General features: G+C 32.5%; 1 protein-coding gene across 5 annotated transcripts in view; it reads left to right on the top strand.

Annotated features, from left to right (window-relative positions):
- Root (ciliary rootlet coiled-coil, rootletin) overlaps positions 1–11,157 on the top strand; it is a 533,338-nt gene extending 522,181 nt beyond the window's left edge. For 3 of the 5 annotated variants that reach the window (XM_081759614.1, XM_081759611.1, XM_081759613.1), the window contains one exon: positions 4,908–11,156. In XM_081759614.1, the coding sequence (XP_081615740.1) occupies positions 4,908–5,219 (312 nt within the window). In that variant the 3' untranslated portion in view covers positions 5,220–11,156. Of the gene's footprint in view, positions 1–4,907 lie in introns of all 5 variants that reach the window. The other 2 variants (XM_081759610.1, XM_081759612.1) reach the window with 1 other exon arrangement.
- Positions 11,158–12,455: the final 1,298 nt, after the last annotated feature.

Genomic DNA, 12,455 nt, shown 5'->3' with positions numbered 1-12,455 from the left:
TCTATCACGCAACGAAAAAAATGTTCAATACAAAAGTTACGTATTTTTTCACTAGGAATCAGAATATGGAATAAAAAATGGGGGTTCCTATTTAAGATTTCAAAGTTGCCCCCCTCCCGCCCCCGGGGGGTGGGGGCAGGGGGTCAAGTGTGGTATCATTGGATGTCCCCCTTCGAGACGAACAACTTTTATTACAACTTTTTTCAAAATCCGATTTGTAGTTTTCCAGATATTCAAAAAAACAGTTTTAAATGCCTCACCCGGTATATATATATATATATATATATATATATATATATATAGATAGATAGATAGATAGATAGATAGATAGATAGATAGATAGATAGATAGATAGATAGATAGGTAGGTAGGTCCGTCCGTCCGTCCGTCCGGATCCAGAATTGTCTGGGAGGGATGTATCAATAACTACCAAAATAACCAATCATACTGAAACTCTTCAAAGTGAAATGTGACAATCTTCTTTGCCCTTAAAACACTGATATAGAACGGAGAAAAGTATTTTAGAGAGAGTCACAAGTGGAATGCAGGGCAAAAATGTCCTTCTCTTCTCCTGCCTTCTGTTTTCTTCCCTATTTGACAAATGATATATTAATTTGGTTGGTGAATTCGTTAACTTCAACCTTCAGAAAATCAACTTAAACTAATGGTTTTGCAAAGCTCTGGTTTCTTTTAAGCCCCAAACGGAAACATGATGGCAGGATGGCAGAAAGTTTCGGAATGTGTTGCTATTTTTACTGCTAGCTTCTCATTTTAGATAGTGTACATTTACAATGAAGGTGAGGGTGGGAGGTGCACGTGTACCTTTGCACCCCCTAAATCTGGCCCTTATACTAGCTGAACCTGCGCTCTCTACACAGCGCATCATTCGCATATGAGCATAAATCTCCTTCTCATTCCTCACAACATTTGTACATGTTCCTTTACAGACACAAGTGAAAGACGTCTTGGGAAAAAAAATCGGCAAGGAGTTTCACAAAGGGGAGATTTTTTTGATTATTTTTTCTCAATATCTTTCACCGTTTGCAAAATTTAAGCCTACTTCCTGTTTGAGTTTCTAAGTCATGTATGACCAGTGTTTTCTTTCTTCTTGCATGCAGTATGTAATAAGCAAATTCGTTACATACATAATTAATTATAATGTCAGTTATATATATGGTGTTCATTGGGCAAAACACTCCAAAAATAAAGATTCATCTTAGACTAGAGAAATAGTTATCCTTCCTTTTTCAGTATTATTTGACCAGGAAACAAACGCCTGAGACATGTTCAATCCGTATATACAACAATGTGGCGTTTGAATGTATAATGCGCAGGATATGATGCTTTAGTTGTTTTCTTTTTTAATTTCAACACTTCCAGTGTATCCGTAAAAATGTAATAAAGAAATAATGGCCATGTTTTTTAAATGCTCAATTAGAACTGGACAATCTATGCAAAATTTGCAATCGATCAGTGAAAATGCCATCTTTCTAGAGCCCGTAGTTTCCGAGATCTCATTGTCTAAAAGATTAGTTTAAAAGAACTCCAAAGATGGCAGCAGAATTCATTTGCGTTGATTTTGGAGAAGGTTTATTAAAATACAAAGGCTTTGAACAATAGCTTTAAAACATAAACTTTATAGAAAAAGATGTATTTAAATAATAATTTCTTTAAAGTACACGTACCTCAAAATATTGTCTTTGTTAAACGCTAAATCAAAAATAACCGTAAGTCAAAGGTTTGAAATCCAAAGTTAGAACTTGGAAATAAACCGTTTCTATAGCTTTTGTAGCATTTTAATATATATTATAATAAATGATAATTAAGTGTTCTGTTGGGTACATTTTTTCCATATCGTAACCGTACTCACTCATCAAAACAAAGGTAAAGTTAACCTTTTCTTTAAAAGATAACCAGGTACATCTATTTTCTACAAACATCCTAAATTACTAAATTCTTGTCATAGGTCCACAAGATGTCCGTTTTTTTAATATTTCAATGTTGAATGAATTTTTCACTGAAAAAAATATATTAGCACTTCACAAAACAAAGATGACAAGGAAGCAGTCTCTGGCCTTTGCAAGCATCTTAAAAATTCTAAGCATGCATTTCAGGACATTACACTCTAACGTCGTTCTTCATCTGTAATCGAAAGCAGTGTATTTGAAACATATTACATAAGGATTAAAAAGCTGAGAAAGGGAATTAAGACAGACACTGAAATAACGAATCATCAAATATTAAAAATAATTATAAAATTCATAGTGGGAATTAGCAACGTCAGGACACGTCAAAATATTTGTGTGTTTTGTTTTGTGAAGTGCTCATATTTTTTCAGTAAACAATTTATCCAATATTGAAATATTAAAAGACTAATACTTCTTGTGGATCTACAACAATAACTTAATAACTTAGACACGAGTAAATAATAGGTGCACATCTTTATCTTCGTTATTTAATTATCAAATTTTTATTTTAAAAATTTTTTAAAAAAATGTAACTTATTTTTTTCTATATTATATAATAAAATAGCCTTGTCTTACTGAGGATAAATATTCATCTTGTTACTGGCAGGGACGGATCCAGGGGGGCGATTGCCCCGATCGTCCCCCCCCCCCCAGAAGAGGAATCTTTTTTTTTTGTTTGTTTGTTTGTTTTATATATAAATAAAACCCATCCCCGAGTTTGACGCTCTTAAAAGTAGCTCTAAGTACCAGTATTACAACCCACCGCCCCCCCCCCAGAAGTCCGTCCTGGATCCGCCCCTGGTTACTGGAAATATTTAGAGAAAACCAGTTATTTGGAATTGAAAGAAGCAAGTGGGATTACTTGAATTGCGTAGCACAAAATTGGTTAAGAAAGAATTTAGCAAAACATACAAATATTTAAAACTTAAAATTCATTTTGCGATATTTTAATTTTGTGGAAATATATTTTCTTACCAGTTTAATTACATTTGTTGATGTGTGGGTATGTTAAATTTTATGTGATGCTGTACAACAAACAATAAATATATAATAAAAAGTAAAAACGTGGTGTAAATTTCATAGCAAGATATTTTAATATTAAAGAAACAAATTCACGACATGCTTTAAGATATGCTTGCACCACATTATATAATATCTCTCAAAATTCTTCCAAATAAAATAAAGTGGTGTCAGTTTCAGTATTCAAGAGATAGTATACTACCTATGAAATTGAAAATGCTTTTCTTAAGTTTTGTGTAATAATATGTTAGTTAAATTTTGGCATACTTCATAGAGTAAATAGATAGTTTTCCATGCAGTTGTTTTAGTATATGCATGCAAGGTGTTGTTATTATATATAAGATCCCTAAATGTTCGAACACTGTTTCAATCTCACAATCATTGTACAGATAGTTGACTGAGGGTCGTTTGGCGTTTACCGTATCTTTTAAGCACCGGATATGAGATGTGGATCTATAACGTAACGTCGAATCTAAACCACATCAACTCAGGCCTCGAGTCAAATCCCATGGAAATCCAAATCGTACCGGCTGTACCAAAAATGCATATGCTAACTATATAAACTACGAGAGAACTCAACATTTGCACCGAGATAATTAGAAACGTCTATAGATATTTATGCTAAAACTGTTTTTCTGGTAGGTGACTAAAGAAAAACTGTACATCGTAAGAAAGAATGCCTCAAACATCTCGGCATTTGTTGTGCAGTATGGTATACCAAAATTACGAATAAGTTCGAAATAAAGCATTTGATAAGGTTTTATCGGGAATTAGTTGGAGAAGTTGAACTTTGCGGCAAAGCAAAATATATATTTTTGCAGTATGAAAGTAAAAAATAGAATCGTTCTGTGAAATATTATTGAGAAATAATTCGCTTTAACACTGACTCAACCATTTGAAACCAATGTGCGTATCGTTTCTTAGATAACACCAAAGGAGCTGCATATGAAATGTATAAATATAAAGATAATAATAAACATCGAATATTCTTTCGTCTTCTGCATGTGGGATGATACAAACTTTATCACCAATATGTATATTCAACCCTGGCAAAATTTTCACATGGACTACCAAGATTGAGCAAATGATTTTTGAGTTTACCCTCCTGTAATTAGTAGCATTTTTGAATCTCTTCTTTGTAACAAAATATGACTGTACATATTGTCCCTGATCAGATAATGAATGCAGGTTACCGATAAGGTATTCTTACCACGATGACAACTCATAGTGAATCTGAAATTCAGATTGTTAAGTTTAGAGTTACTAATCTTAAATACATTGAAACTTCTCAGTTTGCGGCAGGTGACCTGCCAATAAGGGAAAGTACCTATGATGGCCTTGTATCTTCCGATCAACTACTTATGAGCGCTACTGTAATCTTCCTTTGTTGTACTCAGGCACTTATCTGTCTCGAGTACATTAGAATAGAACTAAATTTGTTTGTGTTAAGGTCTCAAATTTGAAAAAAAAAAAATCATTCACAAAGGATATCTCGTAGATGTCTTGTACACAGTACTCGTTGGAATTAGGTATTCTAAAAATAAAAATATAGTGAACCAAACATTTCAGAGACATGTTCGAAATAATACGATGCGCCACGTTGATGTTTTCTCGCATATAAAGGTTATTGCATGCATTAATTGCTACTTTGATATGCAATAGAATAAAATAAATGCGCAGAATGGTTCCATTCTTTTCCTTGAGATTCATATAGTGATAAAAGCACTTTTTGAATATATATTGATACACCAGTTTCTTCTTACTTCGGTGCAAGTATTCTTGTGTCTGCAATATTGACCAATATTTCAATAACATCATGTATGTGAAACATTGTTCATTTTATGATAATTGAGATAATTACAGTACTTTTGTGTAGTTAACGTGATTTTTCTTTCTTTTCTTTGTCATTAATATATATAGATCCAGATGTTGAGAGAACAATTGAATCAAGAAGTGAAAAGGCGGCAATTGTATGTTTTACGCAGTACTCGAGCTGGTAGAGAAATGCAACAGCTGAGACAAGCATTAGGAGATTCTCTACGTACTGTGTCACAAGATCCTGCCTTGGATGCGTTGCTTTTGGAGCACGAAGCACGGAAACTGGATTCTACTTTAGCTTCAACCGCAGGTCTCGTTGGCTCAGGAGGTGGACATGATTCCCTGGCACCAATTCCTTTGCATCATCACAGTTCTTCTATGGATGATGGAAGAACAACACCAGCTCCTAAATAAAGTTCCCTTGGTAAAAATCTAATTCCGCATTAACCTGTATACTCTCATGAAAGGAGAGTGTTATCAATGAGAGAGGCTTGGTCAATAGTATTTGAAGGTGCTGTTAGATTGTTCACATGCTGTAAGGTAAAGGCGTTGCTAGCTGGCTGTAATTGTTCCCTTGGCAATTGTGAAGAGTGGATAGTAGCTCCCATTGATTGTCAAGCAGTGTTCGAAAGAAAGTACGCTTGCTAGGTATGATTTCTAAGCACGGATTTAAAGCTGTAGTTGTAGTAGTGTTGATGGCTGCTGCAGAGGCCCTGTTGATGTAAGAACACTGCGAAAAATACTTTGTACTGCCAGGTCTTGTAATCGTTCTATTGCATGAAGTAAATTTGAAAGCCAAAAGAAGAATATAGTTTCCACTATGATCTTCTCTGAAATATGTCAAGAAAACTGCCATTTTTAAATTTGTAATAAGAGCATTATATTTGTTTGTTGTTTGGTAGATCTTTTGATGTTAAAAATAGATATATTTCATATTATCCATTTAATGTACTGATTTACATGACAGAAGAAAATAAGGGTAATCAAAATAATTAGTCATTAATATGTAGAAAGAGTGGTTTAATACAGAATTATTTATACTACAGATTTCACAAACGAAAGTTTATATAATGAACTGCAAAAGATATTTTAACAAAGCTTCTATATATATTGTTGGTAATCGTGTGTATCAAATTGCTACACAAGTAAATCTGTTTTTTGTATTTTTATCAAGTATTCTGTTCGAAAGCATCATATAATTTTATTAAGTTTTGCTACTATCTGTTATTATTCAAGGGTAGAAGGATATTTGTAAACAATCCGTCCATTGAAATCCAATATACAATTAATCCTTCACGAAAGTAGTAATAAAATATGCGTACTAGAAAGACCAAAGAAAAAGAAAGTAAGTAATAATTTGGAGCACGATGTTTTAGTATTTTACTTGCATATTGTACTACAATTATATAGCTTCAGTTGTAATATTATTATACTTGTGTGAAGAGTAGAACTGCAATTAGTATTCTTTAAAATAAAATTTATTTATTCATTTGTTATTGTTTTTCAGAATATGTTTGTGCTAATAAATATACAGTGAGTAATATATTAACGTTGTTCTCATTGCAGCACTTTGACTGCATTAATTACTAGCTTCTACACTGGCAAATCAAGATTGCACTCTAGAATTCAATATAATATACGAATTGCAAATGAACGCTTCAAATAGAATTCCTGTAGAACAATACGTTTAGTTTTGTAAATTAAATTCATATTTTTAGAGGCAGTACTTCTTAAATAGTGTGTAATAGAAGATTGTGCTTTACTTGTCGGTTTTTTTCTTTTTTGTGAATATAATAATGTGGAATAATTTATGTTACCGTAAAATATATCTCTCGTATTGCTAAATATCCTTTTTCTTTAAACATTTAGAACAGAATAACATGTTTGTTTAGAGTTAAAATGGGAGGTAATGCCAGTGTGACCGCACTGTAATGAAGCTTACACATTTTATTCTTTAAATTTCGTATTTCATAATCATTTATTGGGTTATATATGGTAGCTGCTGTAATAAATAATTATAAATTACAATTTGGATGAAATGAGAAATGTATATTTTGATACTTACGTTGATACATAATCCGTTTACGTTGATACATACTTACGTTTATAGATGTTACTTTCATGGTCTGACATCCTTTCTGCCAATGAGTAAAACTTTTTTTTTTCTGTCAATAAAATTTGTCTCTTATTTTAAATATTGAAACAGGCAGTACTCACAAAATATTTTACTAATATTTTCCGTTTCTTCCTACTTGTTTTTGTGAGCATTTAGTTGATTATCTATGTTAAAAAAGATTTGTGCTTTTGTATATTCATATATAAATTGTAGATGTTAATGCTGAAAAGATTTTTTTTCTAAGTTAAAGATCTCTTATAATGCGTATTATATTATGCCTCAAAGTTTGGGAATAAATTTCCTTTATTTTACTAATGTAAACGATATGCTTTTGCTCTTTATTTATAAAAGGTCAATAGTAGTAAATGCAGAGTTTTATTTATCTCTATTATGTAAATATTATCAAGTTAAAGCTGAAGAATAATCACTAAAAGAATATAGTATGTAAAATTATTGAAATACGGCAAATTCATGCTTTTATTATCCTTCAAAGGGACGTAGAAGTATAGTTTTCCCCCAAAATAAGAAAAAAATTAAGTAATCAGTTAAGCAGTATATATTAGTACAGCAGTACCTTCAGCTAACAAGATAAAACACATTCCGCCTTATGCAGAGTCGTTTTGATGTATGATCAGCTCCTTACTAAGGGTCTGAAAACTGCAGAAAATATGTTAGTCGAACTCTTTAGTATGACATTAATCACGCGTCAGAACGACTCTGCATAAGGCTCATTGTGTTTACTTTGTGTATGTAAGAGAAATTAAGATTACGCGAAATTACAATAGCCCACAATCAGAAATATCAGTTTCCAAAACTTTGTCATAAATTAACGGTGATAAGGGTAGATTGGTAATAGAGATATTGTTGTTAAAAGCTAATAGTTTATGGAAGCGTTAATAAATACTTTAGACATCATTAAAATATACCAAAAGAAAGAAAAAAAGAGAAAGACATCACAGGAAAGAAATTTTTAACTGTGAATTTCTGTTCATGGTTATCAACAATTTAGACAATAAGAGATTTCGGATTCAAGTCATGAAGTAAAATCTTTTCACCAGACAGTATGTATTTAAGACGTATGACTCGCTAAAATTTTCAACGGCTCCCTACAATAATTCAACGCGTTATTGATTTAGCTTTATAACTCGATTTATGATAGTTGAATTTCACTGGGTCAGTCTGTATAAAACTCCACGGGCCATGAGATTAGAACCCACGACCTGCCAAAACTATTTATCTACCGCTTCATGGATATCAAGACATAGTAATCTTTTCTAATTGTTTTTGCGAAATGTTGATGCTTTCTGTTCGTTATTCATAGTTATCTTTGTTACAATTGTGGACTATTGTGATTTTATTCTTTTGTTCTATTATTTTTACAAAATCTCCGATTTGTGTATAACCTTCATAATGTTAAGAAAGTGCAAACGCCATATCTACGCTGCTTTACCAACATAGATACACACAAACAGAAAAAATAAAAGGTTATGAAAAAAAAGAACATTATAATTTCTTAAAAACAATAGAATTTCTGCAAGAAGTGAAAGTAACTACCACAAATGTTTGGGAGAAAATCCTATATCTTGTAATGCGGTTTTCAAGACGAGTCGTATGTTAAGATAGAAATGTAAATAAATAAAGATAGTAAGTCATTTTAATTTAATTATAGATATTTTTTTTTAATTTTTCATTATTGCACTGAAGCAATATAATTGTTTAGGTATGACTGCTTGTAAAATGTTCGTTGTAGTATTATTGTTAGTGCTTAATGTCTACACAAGCGTTTGTTTGATATAAAAGAATAGAAACATAAACATTATGATACATTGCAGAAGCAAGCGTACATTACGTGTCATTAGACATGCAATTCTATCTGACCCTACACGAGAAAAAATAAAAATAAAACTGCTGTGTTCGGTCTAAATACTTAGACCAAACTTATAGTACTATTTGAATGATAGATGAAAAGTTTATCAGTCTCTTTAACGAAGCCGCTGACTGCGTCAATTCTTCACGAACAAGAATGGACGTACAGTCTACAACTGTTGTTGGACACTTATACAAGAATATATATCAAGCTGTTCCAAAGGGATTATTCATGAAAATTAATGGGATTTATAAATTAATTCATTCAGAGAAACAGTTTGAAATATAAGTTCTTATTACTGGTGGAGACGAAAATAGTAAAGATTTCAAAAAAATGTCAGTGATTTTATTTCATGAGAAGCAAGTTCCTACAATTATTTTTATATTCGTGTATATTAAAATGGATATATCGCCGTTGATAATCTCTCATGGAACAAGTTGATGTAGTGAAAGTGGTTCTAATACGATACATTTGTCACTTTTAATGCTGAGCTTTTTAAATCATTACTTTCCTTAACATTTGTATTAAAAATAACATTTTTTTAGAGTATAACGTTCTGCTTTCTAGCAATTTTTCACTTTACTCTGCCTTTAAGCATATGTTTAGAATGTTGCGAAGTACAATCTCAATTTAATTGTTCCGTTTCTGATCTAAAAATGACGTAGAATTAATTAGTTTATTTTCTGAATTTTGTTTAATAAGCTATATTATGATCCCTCCTTGATGCAAAAACAACTTTATCTATTGAAGTCCTGTGAAACGTAATATTTCCAGCCATTTCAATTATCTAAGAATTACAACATAATTATAAACAACTATTAAAAAATTGAAATTAAATAGTATAAAAAAATCGATGGACACTTAAGGTATTAGAAGTGTTGTTGGAAAGCACTTTATTTGTTAGGAATCTAATGATGAAAAGATCTGTTAGCACTATTTTAATGCTTTGCGTACATTTATGTGCCTTAAATTACAGTATTTTCTCTAGTAACTAGGTATTCATGAGGATATCTTAACTTACAATAAATTTCGACTTTATCTATTCAAAAAATGTCCAATTTTTGGCCGAAAAAATAGATTACTTATCTAGAAATCTAAAACTCTAATCCCTTTCCAAGTAGTCCCCTTAGACTGCACACATTTCTTCAGCGATCGCATCATTGTTAAAAACATTACTGAAAGACCTCTTTGGGAATGGAACACAGGAGTCCTCTCTGCATATTTCAGCTTGGGAAACAGCCAAACCTCAGGAGAAGAATGTCATGGGAATAGATAGCGTCTGACAAGCCAGAATAAAGTTATGCTTGGTCAATAAATATAAGTCAAACCCACAGATACATTGTTATGATGCCAAGTTTACGCTGCTTACAAATACAGTTGTTTCCACTGCATAAAATCATGAAGGAGACAAACCTCCATGTAACATTTCTTTAGCCTTTATGTGCGTACTTACGTTTCACTACCCCACGAGAGTCAAAGGAACAGTCAACATGACTTCAACTTTGCTGAGTACTTTTTTTCCTAGCCTGAAGGATAGTAAAACATAGGTATTTCCCTGTGATGACTACTAATCTTCTGAGGGGTTCCTACTTGAAGAGCACTAAGCTCTTGGCAGAATTAGATGCAATACCGCTACTAAAGAAATTCCGTCATTTTAAAGCAAATTCAAATCTGATGGACGTTCGCTGCATTCACTCATAGTCTACCATACTCATGAAAGTACCGTAGACCATCCCATAATACGACACCTCTCGTTCTGCATTTCTTCCTGCGGGAAAAATTAAGGTAGAATACTTTCTGAATGAACTACATATGCCCACATCGAATTATATCTTCGTCATTAATCTGTTAAGAAGCATACTTCTGCTTCCTTTAGCTCAGACTAACTCACAAGCATTTTTCCTTCCAAAGCGTTTTTCAGTTTAGTGAAAAGAAATAAATAAATGAATAATAATAATAATAATAATAATAAAAACTACTTAGCCCCAGATCTGGTTTTAGGGTAGATAGCAGCTGAAACTTTTCAGTCTCTGCTAGTAAAACATGAGTGAAGGAAAGAGGTAGGCAGTACTATTGTGAACGTAAGTGTAGTGAAGAGCTATAACGTAGATATGTAGAAAACTTGTCATAAATTAATATAATTGGCTAACTGTTCATTGACTAGATCAAAAAATAGCTAATAGATACAATTTTTTAAAAAGGTAAAAATATTTTAAGGCTAATTTACAATTTTAAACTAGAGCTTTTTTTCTTAAGTGGCTTGTATTGAAGTACACTTTTCTTTATTTGTAACTTCTTTCAAAAAAAAATTAAATAATAATGGAAATAATTCGTAATCATTGTAACAATTATTACGAGGATCGTTAAATAAGTCTGTAGTAAAAGATTTTTAAAAATTCATTTTGGGTAGATTTTTTTTATTTTTCAAAATAATCTCCTTTTAACTCGACACATTTTTCCCAACGTTTCTCTAACTTTTTTAAGCCGTCCAAAAACTAGGATTTCGGAAGGTGCTCAAAATAGGCATCCCCTTGGACGATAACCTCCACGTTCGACTTGAATCGTTTCTGCCGAGCCATTTTTGGGAGACAAAGCCACTGGGAATCAAATCTAGTGAATACGGTGAATGTTCTAATAATTCGAATTTTAATTACATAGTTTTCGCCATCGAAACTTGTCTTGATGGAAGAGAATTTTTTTTCTTTGTCGAGTGAGGACATTTTTCTTGATTTCTTTTCTCAACCGATGCAATAACAACGCAAATATTCTCCATTTATCGTTCGTCTTTTTACAAGTAAGTGGCCATCACCTTGTCGGTCGATTTCACCGTCTTCGCCTTTTTCGGAGCTGGATCGTTTTTAAAATCCCACTGTTTCAATTGTTTCCTTGCTTCTGGAGTATAGTAGTATTTCCATGTCTCGTCCACTGCCATGTATCGACGCAGAAACTCGTCGAGTTTGCGACGAAAAAGCGCCAAACTAGCCTTCGAATCGATCACACGATTGCGTTTATTCCGCACTGAGAGCACATGCGACATCATCTTGCCGAGATTTTTTTCAAACTTAATTTCTTTTTGGTTCAAAATTGAAAACACTCTGGTATGCCTGTGGCCTCAATTATTTCGTGCAATTTGGTTCGTCGATCACTCAAAACCATATCGTGGATGTTGTCAATCATTTCGGAAGAAGTCAATTCCACTGGACGTCCTGTACGATGTTCATCATTTGAACTCATTTACTGAATTGTAAACAGTCACAGACACAGAACCAGATGCGTCATTAACTTCATCCAACTCAGCTTTGATCTCTTTCGGTGTTGAACCTTTTAAACAGAAGTGTTTAATAACCGCACGAAACTCATTTCTGTCCATTTTTCTAAATAAAAAAAAAGTTCATTTCTTCAAACGACTATGACAATGAAACCATGTGTTGGATATAGCTGAACAGTCTAGCAAGTAACGACGAGAAGAATTTGAGACAATCAATATGAAATGCAAACATTTCCAGATTTCTATGATTTATCAGAGCCAAGTTATAATTCATTATGCAACCGTTCCAGTATTAAGTAGACAAATTAAGAAAACGTAAGTGCTATTTTGAAAGGAACAAACAATTGGACAAAATCAGTAAGACACTCCCCCATTTGGAACAAACCACTATAATCCACG

This window comes from Thermobia domestica, chromosome 5, assembly GCF_964235325.1.
Source record: "Thermobia domestica chromosome 5, izTheDome1.hap1.1, whole genome shotgun sequence".
NCBI classification, from domain to species: Eukaryota; Metazoa; Arthropoda; class Insecta; order Zygentoma; family Lepismatidae; genus Thermobia; species Thermobia domestica.
Note: the sequence above shows the minus strand (reverse complement) of the source record. Positions and strands in the feature narration are given on the sequence as shown.